At 30.0% G+C, this 20,337-nt stretch overlaps 1 protein-coding gene across 1 annotated transcript; it reads left to right on the top strand.

Moving 5' to 3' along the window:
* The first annotated feature begins 727 nt into the window (after nt 1–727).
* LOC133702399 (uncharacterized) lies at nt 728–1,656 on the top strand. The gene is made up of 2 exons (XM_062126738.1): nt 728–1,173; nt 1,308–1,656. The coding sequence occupies exons 1-2, from the start codon at nt 767–769 to the stop codon at nt 1,519–1,521; spliced, it is 621 nt and encodes a 206-aa protein (XP_061982722.1). The 5' UTR covers nt 728–766; the 3' UTR covers nt 1,522–1,656.
* The last annotated feature ends 18,681 nt before the right edge of the window (nt 1,657–20,337 follow it).

Below are 20,337 nucleotides of genomic sequence, written 5' to 3'. Positions count from 1 at the left end.
AATTCGTCTGGATTTGACATGGCTACTAGACCCAAGTCGCCTAGGTTTGGCATTGGTTCCAGACCCAAGTCACTTGGTATGGCAGGTTGTCAGATCCAAGTCGCTTGGGTCTGGCATGATTGCAGACCCAAAACGCTTAAAACATTCTCTATACATTTAATATTTTTTTTACATTTAAATTTTTTTTGATATTGATCCGCTGCGAAGCGCGACCAATATACTAGTAAATACGAAACAATGTTGTTATGGACAATTCCATTAATTCCTTCTTGTGTTTGTTTTTAAGTTTCAACATGCTTTTTAAAGTATTTTTTCATGAAAAAAATATTAAATTGATATTTTTTGGTGTTTTTTATGTGATGATGTTAAAAATAAAATAATCTAAGAAAAATAATTTAATTGAGAAATATTTTTAAAAACACATCTTGTATTATATTACTAAACATACATCAAGTATTTGTTTTTTAAAATTATTTTTTGTCTAAAAAAATATTAAACTAGTGTCTTTTAATTGTTGTACTATTATAAAAAATAAAAAATTTTAAAAATATATATTTTTATTTAAATGTATTTTTTTAAAATTACCATTCAGACAAATCTTCACAACTTTCACGTTCCTAATAATGCAACGGTGTCTTGTTCTTGGTGGGTCACAGACAAATTAACTTCCCCATTCCCAAGTTGTATAGTTAATGATCAGTTTTGAGAAAGCGAAACCAACGCGGTCAGATCATTGAGATGACAACATTACTGAACAAAATTGCTAATGAAAATTAAGCATTTCATTTTTCTTCTTTTGCACAATCTGCTTCTATATATCCATCTCTCTCCCTCTCTTCACTTCTCACAAGCTCCTTGCTTATTTTCCTCTCTTCTCTCACTCGACTCTTCACAGAAAATGTTAACAAATTTCAAGATTCCCTTCAAAATGGAGGGATGTATGAACAAGGAAGCCATAACTAAAACCACTTATGCAAGCTCAAAGAAGGGCTTAATGGTTGCCGGGTTGCAAAGCCTGTTACTAGAAGGAGATATTTCTAATGTTGTCACTAAATCTGCTTTGAAAACACATCGCCTTCAAGTCCAGGCTAGCTCCATTGAATATTGCTACCTCAAATCATGTTACTTATGCAACAAGATATTGAGCCTTGACAAGGATGTCTACATGTACAGGTAATACTAAGCTCACTATTCCTGGAGATTAGATAGCCATGTCAGCTGGACTAGTTTCATATGAAATTGTATTCTTTCGTTAAATCTCTCTTGCAAGATTTCTGAAAACTGCTGTTGAATATATGTGATTGCAGGGGTGATCAAGGCTTTTGTAGCATAGAGTGCAGGAACAGGCAGATTGTTTTGGATGAAATGAGAGAACTAGAAGCGTCTGGCAAGGAAAGATTAAAATCTTATGAGCACTGCAGTACCACTGCCGGTCGGCATGAGACTCGCCGAGTCCTAGAAGAGCTCCGCCGGAGCCATAAACCACTTCCTCATGAAAACCATTGGACAATAGCCTCCTAGTCTACATAACTTTTTCTTTTTCCTAATTTTCCTTCTGTTTTTTTTTTTTTTTTTTGAGTTTGTACTAAACACATAATTCAATGGAGAGGGATAATGTAAAATTCAACGAAAAAGTGACTAGTGGGATTTTTTTAAGATTATTTGTCATATGAAACAACAGATAGAGACGATCTCAAAGCTGATCTTTTGTTCCTCTTTCAAGTAGATGAGTATTGAAATACATCACCATCATTCCTTTGTCAGCTACAATAAGATTAAAAAACAGGGTGCCCATGGAATCAACAGTAACCATCTTTAATTGGCAATCGTGCAGATATTTTGCTTGCATTATCTCTACATTTTTTTTTTCATAACTTCTATTGATTTGTTTGTGAGATTAACTTAATTAATTGTTGCTAAACTTTTTGATATGATGCATATATTTTATCCATGAATACTAATTACTAAGATCCCTACTAGAAGTGTTTTTCCTAAGTTTAAGATTAATTTCTGGATTTCAGACCAAAAGAGTGAAAGTAGTTGTTAAAAACTAAAACATATAAATATTTAACCCCCCAAATATATATTTCAGATTTTTACATATAAATTCTTAATACATAGTAAGGATTCTAAACACAAATCCTTTTAGATCTAGAAACCTTTTTTTTCTATCTCATGAACTATCCATCCCATGTTCTTAAACAGTGATCAGTTCAGTAATAAGCCTTTTAGATTACAAACAAATAACTCCAACTCGATGGTGTCTTCTGAGAATATATTTCTAAATTGATTTTAATCCTGTAGTTTATAGATTACTGGAACCAAATCTTCTATTTTACTATGCGGAGTGGCAACCGGCTATAGCGTTAACAAACACTCTTATTAACCTTGTTCCATGGACGAAATAAAAGTTATGAAGTATAAATTTTTTTTTTGTTGGCTATAGTACTTGAGAACTTTATGAGAGATGGAGAGTCAGAAATTTATTAATTGTATCTTTCTCTACAGTGCTTAAATACAAAAGAATAATAACAACTTTTTATTAAAGATCCTAAAATCTAAATCATTCAAGTAACTATTTCTTAAGTATATGGATGACAACAGGCTTACAGTAGACTTGTTTGAACAAGTAATCAGTACAAATAGAAATATATTCACGAGAGAATTCTACTTTAAACAAAAGAGTGATGTTGTAGTAATAACCAGGCAACAATCCTCTATTATGCTCCCTCGCATGAGACTAGTAAACTAACGTTAAGGAATTATGCTGGAATTATGCTAAATTAACCAGTTTCTATAATATAAAAATGTTTTATTTTTGAATAAGACGAGAAATACCATTATAGGAAAGAAAAGTAACAAGGAAAATATATGTGGTCATCATCATTATAAGAGTAGAAAGCCTTAATGTTTATATCAAATTAATGTTTTTCAAAAAGGGAAAACTTCTCATTTTTACTTTAGAGGGTAAAGCCAAATATATTTAATGAAATGATTAATAAAAATTACATAATATTTGAAGTCATTATGTGAGATAATTGGAGAGGTCTAGACTTCTGAAAATAATATTAATTTCTAGTGGCTGCTTTGGGACAGGTGTTGAATTGGAAAATGACAGTCTGTCATTTTCATTACATATATGGACAAAATTTGATTGAAAAAAGAGAGATAAAGCTAGGTGATTGCTAAAAACAATGTGATTTAGAATTGAAGATGCAAGATGTCTTAATCTATAATGCCACATAAATGTTGAGCTCTTTATGCTAGAAAAATTTATGAGAGATGAAGAGATTGACCTCTCACATACACCATCTTTAATTTGTTCTCACAATATTGTTGCCCCCGGCCGTGCAAGGTTTCTTCCCAGAAAGTAGTTGGTAAGAATTCAATGGAAAAATTATTAGAGGTGTTAAATTGAAATATTGAAATTAAATTCCTTTATATTGTACAAACATAGAGAACATTATTTATATTGCATCTCAGTGGATATCATGGTGAAGACTAAATATTTATTGAGAAAAATTGAAGTTGTCACTAAATAGTTAGAGAAAATAAAAAATTTTAAAATATATATTAGTTTTAGAAATTCAGGTAAGATATTAATTATGCTTGAAAAAAAATAACATCACGTTTACAATATCTTTTTTTATGAAAAATTATATTTAGTATATGTTTTCTTTTATATTTAATTTTTTTATTGTTATTAATTATCCTAATTATTTTTTTTTATATATTTTTATAAAAAATATTGATATCGATCTCTAAAAATAACTCTAAAAATAAAAAACTATCAAATTCATAAAAATCTTGGCACCAGTCCCTTTTAAAAGGAGATTTGTAACACTATCATTGGTTGCCTAAAATGAAAACTTGTCTTTCATGATGTTTTGACATCTGTTTCTATAAAATAAAAACTTGTCGGTTTTTAAGAGTGTGTTTGGTATTGCGGTAATTATTATGATTGTAATTTGAAAAAAATTATTTTATAAAAAGTATTTTTAGTTGAGGTTGGTTTTGAAAAAATAGGTATTTGGTTAAAACTGTGGTTGAAATTAAAGTTAAACAAAAAGTAGTTTAATATGTTTAGTTAAGAGTGCTTTTTAAATTGAGGTTATAAAATAATTTTTAAAAAATATATATTAATATTTATGGTTTTTAATTTAAATATTGTAGATTTAACTATTGCTATTACATCGTGAAATAAATCATACTTTATATATATATAAAAAATATTGTTCCATTAAACTATCTATAATTCTATTATATGTAAAATTCATCTGATAAAAATTACAGTTTTCATGATTTTTTGAGCATGTAATAAAATTCATTTGACAAAAATAGGATTGGACTTTAGCCCATTTATTTTCATTAGTTTTCAAAATAAACGTGATGATTATCATTTTCACTCAAATTATTACAACTAATGTTTAAAATAGTACCCAAAAAAATAGTAAAACAATTTTTCTTGTATTATTTTTTATATATAGGCCCCTTTTTATTATATTGTTTTTTTCTTATGAGAAAGTTATTACTAAAAAATAATCATGAGTATTACAAAATGTAAATCAAATACACAAATACTGATATACACAATTTAAAAACAAATAACAAGAATCCTTATCCAGGTGTTTGAAATTGACCTTCGACGTGGAAAAACACCATAAATTGCTGGAAAAATCTGATTGGAATTGGACCACATGGAATGCCGTATGATACACACGTTGCCTAATTACTTTTCCAGGTTGGAGCGCACATGCTCATAATGTGCCTAATTAATAAACCTACCAGCAAAAGAAATGAAAGACTCTGAAGATCAAATTGATTTATGGTATTTTTTTTGTCTGGCTTCTTGCTTTTAAGGGGCAGCTAAGATAAGGAATATAGGTCTTATGGGTGTTTGACTGAGAGGAGCTTTTGCGGGTTGGGGAGGAAGAGATTTAGGCTGTCATGAGTGAACAATGGTCGATTGTGGCCATCAGTTTTGACAATAATAATTGTGATACAATTTATTGGTGGCTAGCGTGTTGTCACGAGTGGGAAGAACAATGGTTGTAGCTGTTGAAGATGGGTTTACAGAGTGGGTAAAGGGTTATGTTTGTGAGGAAGGTAGTGGTTGAGAGAGGATAACACCGTTGTGGCTGGGATTGCTACTATCCAAAAGCCATGTTAGGGTGTATGAAATGTTGTTTGCAAGGTGAGCTTGTGGTTGCTATAGCCAACCGAACATTAATGAAAAAGAGTGGTGAATTGGTACCGGGAGGAAGGAAGGGCACCATTTTGCGAGGCGACCCCGAATTCTACAAATTTGAGAGTCACCAAGATATGATCGAGGAGATGGACAACTTCCTTGTGGCAGATTAGGTCTAACATTGGTTGAAACAGATGAGCGAGCTGAATTGAGTGATGGTTGCCAGCTCGTGGTGTTGGATGGACGTCAGTTCTTGTTTGAGCGATTTATTGGATTTGTAATGGCTGGGAAGTATGAGTGCTCTCGTATTTTCATTTGAAGGGATGCCTCAAAATTGAGCAGTTTTTCATGAAGTTCTTGAAAGATGATAGATGTATCTTTGTCTTGCAAAACTCTCACCTTTTCCTTATAATATAATCTATGAGACCATCAAGGATTTTATCCATAATTTCTTCTTCATCAAATGGAGCTCCAAGAAGAGCGAGCTCATCTATCCGAGCTTTTACAATTTACAAAAAAAACTAGTGATCCTTGTGAGGTGTTCTTTAGTTGGACTTTTAGTTTCTTGATGCATCCATGAGAGGGCTCGACATACATATTGGCAAGGGTTTGTCCAAGCTTCCTGTTGTGTCCAAATCAACGAGTGATTGTGTCCAATTCCGATGAAGAGTGTATAGAATTGTATTTTTTAGGACATGTAGTTTGTAGAAATGAGTTTGAGAAAAAATTGAGTTGTAATTTTTTTTATTATTAATATTGGTGTCTGGATTAGCTTGCACATACTTTAATTAATTTTACGGATCCTGAAATTAATAATCATGTAAGCTTCTAATGACACTGAAGTTTATAAGATTCGAACTGATAATTTTTAGAAAATAAATTTAAAATTTAACGAGTCAAGATACCCTCTAATTAGTTACAACATTTATTTTTATAGTTGTTTTGTGAGATTCACTGATGTTATGGACTGTGGGTTGAATAAAAGTGGTTGTCATGGCTGATTGATAAAAAAGAAAAGCAGAAAAAAGGAGAAGATAAGATCAGCTGACACTTACGCTCTGATTCCATGAGAACTTTATAAGAGATGAAGAGGTGGAAAGTTAGTTGTATCTTTCTCTGATCTCAACCAATGCTTAAATACAAAAGAATAATAACAACTATTTGTTAAAGATCCTAAGATCTGGATAAGTTAAGCGACTGCTTCCTAAGTATCTGTATGACAATATATAGGCTTACAATAGACTTTTTTAAATATGGAATCAATACAAACAAAATATATTCATAAAAGAATTCTTGTATAAACAGGAGTGATGTTGTAGTGACAACTAGGCAACAATCCACTATTAACTTGTAGTTTCCATTACTCACTGCTTCGAATTCTATGTCTCTGGCTAATATTTTCTTTTAGGCATATTAGTGTCCATTTTTACCTGCGGATAAATAATGAACTAATTTTTGCATTCCTTTCACCTTGTTAATCATTATAATTAGTTGTTTTTTTTTTATTAACATGGGTGTTAGAACCAGTTGCGCGCAGCTCGACTAATCCCACATACCCTGAAATTAACGACCATATAAACTTCCAGTGGTCATTATATTAACAACTACAGGGCTCGAACCTGAAATCATACCTACCCCCTTGATCCCAAACTCTTTATATTTAGTTGTTGATTTGCTTGTTGATGCTGCTGTTTGCAAAGGTTGACTCGTCTATGAAGGTTGTTGTGAACTTCACTGCTATGAAAACTTGATGCTGCTATTTTGTTTTTTTTCCTTGCTTTGATAAAGGCTCTCATACCAGTCGTTAAAAACACTAAAATACCTAAGTATTTAACCTCTCATCTTTTATTCATTGATATTTTGAATGCGGTTCCTTATATTTCTTATATTTATAGGTACTCAACTATTTAACCTCTCATTTAATATTTACTGATATTCTGAATACATGTTCTTATATTTATAGGTAAATTATAAACTCAAAATATCATATTCCCATAGGAATTCTAAATACTACTTGAATAAGGATTCTAAACACCAATACTTTTATATCTAGAAAACCTTTCCCTATCTCAACAAAACTAAAACGTACCATTCTCAAAAAAAAAAAAAAAAGTGTTGCTAACACTTTCCTGGTTTAAATAGAAGACTAGAAGAAAACCTAGTCTCTTTTCTTTCAATTAACCAATTGACCCTAGCTAGAAACACTTCTCATGGCTCCCAACCTATATTTAGTATATCGGTGTTGGAATGTTGAGGACCAGAAGTTCCTCTGCGATTTTAATAGGTGGCAAACCAACCACTGAAGATCATAATGTCAACAAGAAATCAAGAAAGCAAAGCGAGGTATCTGGGTCCTGTCCTCCACCAGTCAAAGCTTCCGCTCCAAACAGGAGAGGCCAAACACGCAAAAAAATTGATTCCGTCGCTACTGATGACAGTGAAGTGTTTGTTCCCATCAAGAAGAGGATAACAGTGATTGGCCATAAACATCCTACAAAGAAGCAAGAGGTTGAGATAATAGGAAGTAGAAAAGCTGCACACAGCCTTTGCGTTATTTGCTGTGAAAAAAAGGCCCTTGGAAAATGTCCGCGGGAAGCAAATGCCTTCATGACTCGTCCGGATCCAGAGTGTGATGAGTCTATAGAACCTGGAACTTTCCGATCGATTGTCCCACTGGCTGTTCTTGATCGATGGCAAATCGCACTAGGCAAATCTGTAATTCCGGATTCTGAAAGATTTTATTGTCCTTACGAAGACCGCTCAGTTTTGTAAATTAAAGATGGGATGTAGCAGACTAATGCGAACAGATTGCCCGCATTGCCGCAAATGGTTCTGCGCAAAGTGCAAGGTTCCATGGCACAAGAAATTGACGTGCAAGAAGTTTCAAGAAATGATGAAGAGCTTGAAAGATAGACAAAGTGATGAATACTTAGCCAAGCTTGCTAAGGAAATGCTGGGGAAAAGGTGTCCGTCTTGCGGCTTCTATGTACAAAGAATTTCAGGACGCAATTACATGCGATGCAGGTGAGTTTTTTTTCCAGTTTTATTGCTCTATCATATTGCTTCGAACTTGTCAAATTACGACAAATGCCGGCTTCGATGCCCACAAACACGTCTAAAACAGTAACCAACAACATTTCTTGGAGTGCTGAAACTGGAGTATAACATTTTATATATCTTTGCATTTAAGTTTAGATGCTTTCCTCTCAATTTGACTGATCTATTAAAAAGTAATATTTTGTATTATGATATTGATTGTTTTTTACTTAAAAATATATTAAAATAATATTTTATTTATTTTTTAAAATTTATTTTGATATTAATATATCAAATGATACAAAAACATTTAAAAAAATTAAATTTTTAACAAATGAGTAATGTCACCCCCACATGAGTAATGTCGATGGTTCCTTTTTTTGAAGCCAGCGCTTGCTGGATTGGTAGGTTTCCCAAAACGTGCATCAACCCATATTTTAAAAAAAAAAAATTGTTAAAAATTAATTTTTTTACATTTTAAATTGTTTTAACATATTGATTTAAAAAATATTTTTTAAAAAAATATTATTTTTAATACATTTTAGCATGAAAAACACTTTAAAAAGTAACTTCAATCACACTCTCAAACCTTCCATTCTCGTCAATATAATTTTAGTTATGCATTAACTTAGACACCTGTTTGGAAGTGTGGCTGTGGTTGTTTTTCAAAGTATTTTTCATGCTGAAATACATCAAAATAATATTTTTATTATTATTTTTTAAAAATTATTTTTGAGATTAACGCATCAAAATGATTTAAAACATAAAAAAATAATTTAACAAAAAAATAATTTTAAAAAAAATACAGTTAGACCCACATTTCCAAATGCTCTCAAGACAGCAACCATGGAAAATTTCAATTTGGTCTGTCATCCTTAATTACTTTTCAAGATTCAACATATATTGAAAGAAGCCAATAGCTTAGTTGATTATTTAGCTAAAAAGAGGGTTGATAGAGCTCACAAGTTCATGGCACGGCAGGGATTCACTAGCTACTTTAGCTACTTGGCGAGTCACCTTCTTGTTACAAATTTGCATTTGAAATAGCCCTTTATCTGTTTTTTTTTTAATTAGTTTGTAACTTTGCAATATTTATTCAAATCATTAATAATAAAACTCAACTAAAAGTTCAAATAAAATAAATCTAAAACATAAGCTAAGCCTAATTTCCTAATGGGTTGGGCTACTATTTGGCATCAATGATCATACACGTGTATAAACTAAGTCTTAAATATAGTGTTTTCACCAACTCTTTTAGGGTTGGAAAAACTCGACCCTGTCGAGTGTAGTTCAATGTGGCTCTGATAATACTCTAAAAAATCATGATCAAACTGTTGTAATATCTCTCTAATAATTCAAATATAGTCTGAATCTAGTTGTCTAACTCATGAACTGAGATTCTCTAAATCTCATCATCCCTTGTAAAAAAAAACAACTTGGACATTCAAAGTAGCATTAATATATTTATTTCATGTCAATGATAAGGATAACAGGGCAAAGGTTTCAAAAGAATCATTAAGGATATATTGTTGTATTTTATATGTAATCAGGACCTTTATGTTAAAAGTAGAGCTAATATCAAAGTTTGGTAGCAGTTTAATAACAAAACTATTTAATTGAATCATTTGTAACACTTTGAATAATTTAACATTACTCGTTTGTAATTTTTAGTTCATTTTTTATTGACACCATTTAGTTCTAATATGTATCATGAAATAATCTCCAACATTAAATTTATCATGATACTTATGTAAATCAACTTGAAATTTATATTCTTCATTACTTGCTTAAATCTGTTATATGATCTCAACTTGTAAATTATGAAGTCTATGTATAAATAGTTCAACTGACTCGAACATCCTAACATCAAGAAAGATAGGAAAAATACATATACACTTCTTAGATTTGTAGCTATAAACACTATATAATTGAGGGTATAGAATGACACAAACACTATTCAAAGTCTGAGTAGATATGGTTTGGACGCAACCTAATAAATTAGGATTATATTCATTTTTCTCATCACATGTATGGGGTAAAGGATTAGGGAGCTCAACATATCGCTTAAAATCTATTATATTATGATTTTCAAGCATAAGAGATAAGGTATTAGGGAGCTCAGATGGATAAATATCTAGAAAATATTCTAAAACTACGCTTACTGCTTCAGGCAATTTCATTAGAGAGTCTCCTAAAACTTTCTCTATGACTAACACGGAAATACCATACTCTTTGTTGACCTCCATCTCAGACTCATTTGGATTTATTATGTTAAATCCTTTTTCTTGCACATCCTCTTCATCTAAGTCACTAAAATTCTCAAAATTAGGCTAATACACTTGATTACTATAATCTTCCTCTTTACCTATATACTTATGTTTTTGGATGACTAAGGGTTTGGAGGTACAATTGATGAAGATGACTGAAACCTTGACATTTAACCCACTTAATCTTTGAACTCATCTTAGACATTTCATTAACGACTTGTTTGTGCTTATTTTCTCCATAAAGTTAGGCTCTACTATAACTATATTGAGGGGGTGGAGCACCTAACAAAGACTTCTTAAATAAGACTTAAAAGAGGCACTACAAGGATCCTGATGTTTTTTCCATTGACTCTTTGTAAGCAACTCATAATCTTGCACCATATTATTGGCTTGGTCAAGAGTGAAAACATCTATGAGCATGATTTCTTTTCTAAAATCATCATTCAAACCTTCACAAAACATAAGCAAAGTCATGACTTCATCCTTTTTTATGGCACATCTCATCTTGTAATCATTAAATTGTGTTATATACTTATATGGCACATCTCATCTTGTAATCATTAAATTGTGTTATATACTTATAAAGAGACTTATTTCCTTGTCTAAGATTAATTTATTGGTCTAAAAGTTTTTTTCTATAAGATTGTGGTTGGTACTTTTCATGGTCAATCAATGATGGGAGGTTTACCTCTCATCTCTAAATAATTTTCTACACTTTTCTAGTAAAATTGTGTTATATACTATGTTATTTTTAAAATTATATTATTAGATTCATTGGGATTATTAAATATGAGTAAGATAATAATTTAAATCTCATTATTTTTTTGTTTATTTTAAAATATTGATCTTGCCTTAACAATTTTTTTATATTGAAAAAAAAAATTATCCGGCCCACGATGTACTGCAGACAAGCTATATAGTCACAGCTATATATATGCCTCTGAATACAGCCTCCTAAGTTTCAGAGTGAAGAAACTCGAGAAGCCATGAGAGTAGTTTGTAAATGCAATCCCTTCTTTTTGTATTTCCTCCATCTCCATAAATATTGTAAGCGCCTACTGTTTCCAGCACCTCCTGCAGCAGACCCACGTTTGTTTTTTATGAACATGAGTTCCCGTATTTTGATTTTAATAACTAATTTAACTGATCAAATAATTGTAATGAAAAAGATGTTCTGTTCTTGTGTCTTTTGGATTCAAACTAAATCCCCTTTTCATAATCTGGGCCGCACCAACATTCTATCGGGGCTTGCCATTTTTAATATCTGGGCTGAACAAGAAGGGGCTTGTAACAATTTTAGGGTTCCTACTGTTTCAGGGAATATAAATCATTTCCATTTCTAGACCTGGGTATTCCTTTTAAATAGATTCAGATCGGTTAATAACATGATCCTATTTACAGGTCTTCCAGCGGGCACCGTGAAACCCTATACCCTGAAGTTATTCAATTCCTATGTTCTTCTCTCCTTTTCAATTATACTTTCTTTATCATCTTTTTTGTTGTACGTCATGAATTTGTTATTCACAGTGCTTTATCAATGGAGTTGATTTTAGTTATTGATGTTACTGTAAAAAAGAAAAGAAAAGGGGGTTTTATTTGATCTCTTTTTACTCCGTTGAATCTCCACTTTATATGTGAGAAATCTTGTGAATTTGAAATTCAACATCCTTGTTCACGTGTTCTCTACAGTAAAATACTGTGTTCAAAGCAAAAGAAAAGGCAAACTAGGTGGATCAGGGAATTTGGTGTGAAAACAAAAGACATCAAAGAGATATCAACGCAATGGACGTGGAGGTTAATGCCTCTGACAGGATTTCTCAATTTCCCGACCACATTATTCATCAGATTGTTTCGTTTCTGCCCGCGATAGATGTGGTTCGTATCAGTATCTTGTCCAAGAATGGCATCGCCTTTCGACTTCATTCCACGTATGGGATTTTGAAGAATCTTGGTTCGGGCTTCCTAACGTTGATTTGTATTCTGAAACAGTTGAAAAGAGGGAAAAATTCCTCAATTTCGTGCATAATTCGCTGGTTCGACAATGCCATCAGAACTCAAGTATACAAAGACTGAGACTATCTTTGACTTTCTACTGTACATTTGGGATTTCTCCAATCTTTGATTGTACTTGCTCTACAGTTTGGTGTTAAAGAGCTTGATATCAAGGCTCACCTTGCAATTGTTACAATGATTTGAATTAGGGCGGTTGAATTAAGCGTTAACTAATTATGTGAAATAATAAAAATAAATATAATAATTAATAATATAATTAAAATATTTAAAATAAAGAGACAGGAAAAGAAAGATTACAAACTCAGTTTTTAATATGGGTTGGGAAACTTACATTTACACCTCAAATACCAACCATACTTGAATATAATACTCGGTTTACTAATCTAAGTAGAAGATAAAATATCCTTGAGGAATTCACACCAAACAATTACACCACTTAAAAATGTTCTCTCCTCAAGATTTTTAATTTTTGGTGATAATATCTCACCAATGCCAAGAGTTTATCCAAACTCTCAAATCTTTATAATTATGATTTATTTACAACAAGAATAACTTTCTTAAAGAGTAGATTGTACAATTAAAATGTATAGTATCTATAGCTCACTTGATAGCACTTAAGATGATTAAAGGTGTGTGAGTGTAATAAGTGTGAGATTTTATATTCTTGTGCTATAATATAAAGATTTAATTTAGCACAACTTAGAGTATATTAGGATTGATAATTTCTAGTTGATTTTTTCTTTTGAAATAACTTCTCTATTATGTATGTTCCAAATCTTTCTTTGATTTTGCATAAAATAGAGTTATACATATAGTCGTCTAAAGCTGTTGGAATGCCTCTAAAACCTAAAATGGTCAACCAATTCAATAATCATATCTTTTAGTCGAACGATTCATGTAAAATTCTTAGGAGTTCATCACAGATGAACTGTGGTTGACCGGTTCACTTGGTATGCCCAAGCAATCGACCGATTCAGCTTAAAAATCAATTTTGACAGTTTCAAACCTGATGAAACTTGAACCGATTAAATGTATATCAATTCTATTTATGCATACAATGTGAAGTGTGTGAATTCATTTTAGTTTGCTATTGAGTAAGATATAAAGATTTAATAATAAACATTAAAATGAATTATTAAGAACCAAATCTTCACTTGCTCTGCATCTTGAACTTATTCATAGATTTCTTCATTCAACTCTTTTATGCTTATTGATGTATTCTTTATATAGATCTATTTAAACTTAATCTCATCCAATTATATTATTAATCCATTTTCATTTAATTATTATCATCAAAATAAATAAAATATTAATATGTGATCCAAAGGTTAGCATTATCATGGTTTTCTTACTTTTAAAACAAATGTTTCATAAAAAAAATTATCATGCATTTTATTGTCATCTAATTAAATGTTGAAAAATCTCAGCAATAAAATTTTTATTGAATTCAATGACTTGCATTGCGAGTTTATTTGGTAGACTCAAGTTGACTTAGATTTTTTTTAATTAAATGCTATTTTTTTACCGATTTCATAATTAAACATTGAGTTAATTTGGGGTTGATTTTTTTAATTTATTTTTCAAGATTATTCCAATAAATTTTGCAGGTAAACCCAAATTAACTTGGATAGATCATATATTTTTCCATCTCAATATTTGATAAAAATATTATTCAAAATATTTTTTTTAAAAAAAAAACATGTTACCAATGTCTTAAATTTATTTTATTTTATTTTTTTGCGCTTTAAATATTTTTTTTTGCTCCAAGCCAGAATTAAGCACGGCCTAATGAGCTAGTCAACACCAATTCCTGAACTTAGATTTGTCGTTACGTGTCCTGTATAAAAAAATAATCAAATTTATTTTCTATTAAAGTTTTTTTTTAATGTCAGCAGATACACGCAGGGAGGCTAGAGTCTGAGGGATGTCTGTATCATCCGATCAATAAAGGAGCCTACTGGTCACCATTGCCCTCTTAATTGCATCTTCTTACAGCAATCAATTCAACTGACCTTTGACCACAGAAAGTGTTCATTTGCTTTCTCCCCCCAAACATATAGGTCCACGTAGAAATATTTTTCTCTTTTTCAACTCTGCTGTCAATCCCTTTTTCAACATGGAAACATTCTATCGTTCATGTACTGGAACTCTGTTAGAACAAAAAAGAAAAGAGAAGAGAAGAGAAGCGTATCTATGCGGGAAAACTACCACTGCCATTGTCAAACTTCCATGCGGGAAGAGACTAGCTACCTCTCTAGACAACAAACCTTAATCATATATTAGTAGATAACAAGTTGTTCTATAATAAAGATGGATCCTGTTTATGTTAGTGTACAGATTGAGATTCTCATGGAGCTGAAGAAGAGGCAGCCAAGTATTCCGGCCAGCTTAGCTTAATTAATATGATGAACAGAACTGTGGTGGACCATCCAGAGATGAAAGGGCTTTGTAATACAACTTCGATTAGGGATCAAAGTTTAACTGAATTTATCTTTCAACATTAAATAGTCCCTTAATACCTAAAAATCAAAGGCGTATTTCCTTCTGCAGAGTTTAGCTACTTAATTTCGAGACATCATAAAGGGCCTGCCGACTCCTGATGTGTATGTTATAGAAAGCTACAAGTTCGGCAACACGGAGATCATTTGTTTTTACGGTTAAATTGTGTTTTTTAAAAAATTATTTTTTTTATATTTTAAATTGTTTTGATATGTTAATATAAAAAATAAATATATATATATTATTTTAATATATTTTTTTATAAAAAACCATTTTAAAAAATAATATTTTTACGGAGACAAACACTACCTCCATTCCTTTAATAAGCTACTTTGACATCACCGTCTTGCTTCTCGTGTTTAACAAAAGTTGCTAAAGATTAGAAGACAATAATTGAAGAGAGGACTAGACGATCACCATGAGAAGGTAGAAGATGAAGGAACCTTCTCATAGGCCACAACTTTTTATTTGCAAAAGTGCTCAAAGTCTAAACTACTCGCCATTAAAAAAAGCTCGAAAGAGATTAGAACAGGAAAATATGGATAAAGTTATTAGACTATTATTAAAAGGATTTTGCTTTGATTCAAACATCAAGAACAAGCCCCACAGCCACAGCCCCATTACTCCCATCTTTATTACCACAAATAATGAGACCCTCCACAATTGCATGCAAACTTTACCAACCCCACCTGCCTTCCCCCCTCCTCTATCTAATTTTTAAACTTTGTTTCAACGAGTCTAGGCTAGGGGCCTCATGTCCCATTCCATGCTCTCGCTGGCTTTGTTTGGGATTTGCGTTTTTTAAACTATGTTTTGAATCTAAAATAATATTTTTGAAAAGTCATTAAATTCTAGTTTTATCAAAGCCAAGATCTTATACAGGGTTTTCAAAATCATGATTTTAAAATAGCTATCAAACACATTATTTACTCCACCTGTAATTTACCAACTCAACCACTATATTAAACAAGTATTTGGTGATTGTAATTCCGAGGGGTGTAACTTAACTGATCGGGTCTTAAGTTTTTCTATAGAGATTACTAGTTTGAGTCCCATAAACCTTAAGGTTACTGGAGGCTTACATAGTTGTTAACTTCAGGGCCCGTGGAATTAGCCGAGGTATATGTAAATTGGCTCAAACACCCACATTTAAAAAAAAAGTATTTGAAAATTGTTTGACATTGCAGTTCAATCGTATTTTTTTAAATTTTAAATTTTAAATTTTTTTATTTTCAAATTAAATTATTATTTTTAATATTTTTTATTGTTTTGATATGTTAGCCTCAAAAATAAATAAAAATTATTATTTTAATATATTTTTAAATAAAAAACACTTAGATTACCTACCGCCATTTCAAATATAACAATCTTGATTCTTTATTTTTTTACTGTTTAATCATCTTACTTTTTCTTTCTTTTCTATAACATATTTGGCCTATTCCTTCTCTATTTTCGTGGCTCTGGCCATGAAAGCACACTGCCTCTGCTCGCTTTTCACTGTGGTCTCCGTTCAAATTCAAAGAAACTAGTCGAACGATACCCACAGATGCGATGAAATTTGTCCTCTTTAGAGTCCCCACCATCTCATGTTAGGTTGGAAATCTTCATCATGTGAAGAAGAAAGGGGGCCAACATTTGTGCCTCCATCATTTTGATTCAAGAACAAAATCATTCATCAATTGGGAAAGGATAGATGGAGAAACAGTTTGGGTCAATCAAATTCCATCCGAACTGAACTTTGTTTCTAGAGAGAGAGAGAGAAAATATTTCGAATGCCTAAAACTCAATATTTTCATTCAATTAAATTTTATTATCCAAAGATAAAGGAACTTGTATTTTTTTAATTATGGATTGTAATTGTTTTTATTTGAATATTTGAGACTTTTTATTTTGAATATTTGAATTATATTTTTTAACTTGAATTTTTCAGTTTTTAAATTGTTATTTTTTTTTAATTTAAGGTTGCACTCATCAGGTTAACAATACCAAGCTTTTTTAGTAAACTTGGTAAATTATAGGAGTGTTTTTTAGAATAGTAAAAAACAAATTGAGAAAGTAACACGGTGTAAAATTGCGGGTAAATTGACTACAATAATTATTTTTATTGATAACCACTATAATTATTAATTAACTAAGTCAATGAATCCTATTGCAATTTAAATTGACAACAACTAGCCTATTAATAATCTTATAGAATTTTAAATTAATTATTTTTATTGATAATTATCATGATTATTAATTAATCTATTGAAATTTAAATTGATTATAACTAAACTCTTGTTAAAATTTAAATTGACTACAAGTAATCATTTTTATTGATAATTATCATGATTATTAATTAATATAGAAATCCTATTGAAATTTAACTTGACTACAACTAATTGTTTTATTAATAATTATCATATTTTTTAATGAACTCAATAAGTTAATAAATCCTATTGAAATTTAAATGGATTATTATTGAGAATATAATGACACTAATAAATTACTTATTTTGATTTGTAGATGATAAGTATTATTTTAAATTTCAAATGAAACTTAAAAAATAGATATTTTAATAGATTATATTATTCCTAACAGTATTATAGATTGCATTGTTACCAACAGCGGAAATCATTAAATAAATATATTGCTTTTCAAAAACGTTTGAGAAAATATTATTTTAAAATAACACTCAAATTATAAATTCTAGCCGTTGTGGAGAATTTTATATTGACGTAACGTCATTGTCGTTTATATACAAGTTTTAATATTAAAAAATGAATATTAAGAGGGCCATAATGCCCTTACAAGTTCCCGCCAAAAACATTTAGTAAAGAAAATATAGAGTAACTCGTTATAGGAGAATATTTTAAAACTCGTTACAGGAAATCTAATTACGGTAAATATTTCATAATTAGCATAAATTGGAGTTTGGATACTCCATAACTCACAAGTTGAATTTGAAGGTAAATGATAAGAATTTATTTGTTTTTTTGTTTTAAAAATATTTAAAAAAATTGATTTTTTTTATTTATTTCAAATTAATATTTTTTATATTTTTAAATTGTTTTAATATGTTGATATCAAAATAATTTTTTAAAAAAACAATATATATATTATTTTAATATAATTTCAAAAACAAATACTTTGGAAACAATGCTACAACGTTCGTAAACACTCCCGTAAAGAAAATATTAATATGTGATGTGCCTTGCACATGTCAAAAAAATTTTAATTAATATTTAAATTATTAAAAGACCAAGTTGTCCTTGATCTAACTTGTTATTTATATAAAACAAAATAGTCTAAAAATACACAAATATCCTTTGTTATAAGATTTAATATTTTTTGCTTCTAATTGTATAAATTCATATATTGTTCCTTTAAAATATAAAAAGACTAAATTGATCTCAATCAACTTATTAATTACAAAACAACGAGCTTGAAAATACACAAATACCTCTAGTTGCAAGGTTTTTTTTTTGGCTTTTAAGGGTATGAAAGTCTTAATACTATTTTTAAAAAGTATAATAAAACTAAATTGAACCCGTTCAATTCTTTAAATAATTAAAAAAAAATAATATAGTTTTTATACTACGCTCAGGACAAAAAACAAAGGTGTCAACGGGCTTTTTTCATCTTTTCACAATAGTTTTTTAATTATTATCAAGTCAGATTAAGTTAAATTTGGTATTTTACCACATATAAAAAATAATTAAAAACAAAAAGATGTAGGTGCGTGTAGCACACTCTCCGGCAAGTGTTGCGCTTTCTTGCATTCAAAAATGCTTTTCTATCGTGTTATTGAAAGTGTCGTCACGTGTTGCGCTTCCTTACATTAAAAAATACTCTTATGTTGTGTCATTGAAAGTGTCACCACATCCTTTTCCTGGTGGTGATGTGCTTATTGGTAGTGTTGGTCTAGATTGTCATTAGTTAACTTTTTTTATTTTTTTTTCCCTCGAAAATTATAGTCTGGCCCTCTTTATTGTTAGTATTCAACTTCAATCTTTTATTTTATTCTTGGCCATTTTATAGATTTTTTATTTATTTTTAATTTTATCATTCCATCCTAATTTGTTATATATATTTTTTTTTTCAATTTTACTCTCATTCTTTTGATCATTTTCTTGAGCTTTTTGTTGAATTGATTTTTCTTTTTAATTTCACTCTTCAATCAAAAAATTATTTTTATTTTTTATTTCAATCTTGATCTTCATTTTTTTTATTGTCATTTATTTTTTTTGTTCAATTAACTCTTCTTTTTCAATTTCACCTTTCAAGAAAAAATAAAAATTTATTTTGTATTTTAATTTTGACCTTATTTTTTTAATTGTTATTTTTTTGTGTTGCATCCTTTTGTGTAATTAATAATATTTTTACAAGTTAATTCTTTAATATTTAATTGGTTGGGAATTGAGCTTCGTGGTTTTTTCAGATATGATGCTTTCGGTTTAATGTTCTAAGTCACGAGTTTGAAAAGTTAACGCAGGTTGATATTGTTTTTTTTTCTTATTTGATTTTCAGCTTTGTGATTCTTTATATTATTTTTCCCACATTCCGATCTCATGATCCAGGCAGCGGAGTTGACAGATTAGCCAAGATTGACTCTTCTTTTATTCCTCGAGTTACAAGTTTGTCATGCTAACTCGGTTTTTTATATTTTTTTTTCATCAATTTCATCCTTCTGTATTTAATGGGTTGATAATTGACCTAAATCATTTGTCCTAGTTTACAAAAATGTTTTTTTTTCTAGGTTATTGTTGTCATTTTTTTTAATTTGATCTATTTGTTATTTTTTATTATTATTATCTGATTAAAATACAATCAACTTTTTTCATCTACTTCATACATGACTCTAGTTGTAGATTTTTTTTTCTTTTTTAAAATGTATTTATGCTACTTGAACATTACTTTTAACTCAAAAAAAAAAAAAAAAAACCGCCACTCAGCGTTGCTACACAGCTTGTTATAAAACTAAGACTTATTAGCTAGTTAGGCACATCAAACATTGTATAAAAATCACTTCAGAACTCGTAGTCAAAATTCTTAAAAATACACAATTTATTAGATTTGGAGTCCATCAACACAAGTACCAGTCCTCCTCCATAAAAATTAGAGTTTTGCTATATTAAAATGATATTTTATTTTAAATTTATTTTTAAAATTAGTATATTAAAATAATTAAAAACATTAATTTAAAAAAAATTCAAAATTTATGACAAGCACGGACTGCGGAGACAAACAATCATAATTCAAAAAGTAAAGTCTTTTAACTTCCTTTTGATTCTTGAAACAACCTATTAATTATATAAAAAAAAACCTATACATGCATTAATTAAATAAATTAGG

Source organism: Populus nigra, chromosome 8 (assembly GCF_951802175.1).
Source record: "Populus nigra chromosome 8, ddPopNigr1.1, whole genome shotgun sequence".
Lineage (NCBI taxonomy): Eukaryota > Viridiplantae > Streptophyta > Magnoliopsida > Malpighiales > Salicaceae > Populus > Populus nigra.
Note: the sequence above shows the minus strand (reverse complement) of the source record. Positions and strands in the feature narration are given on the sequence as shown.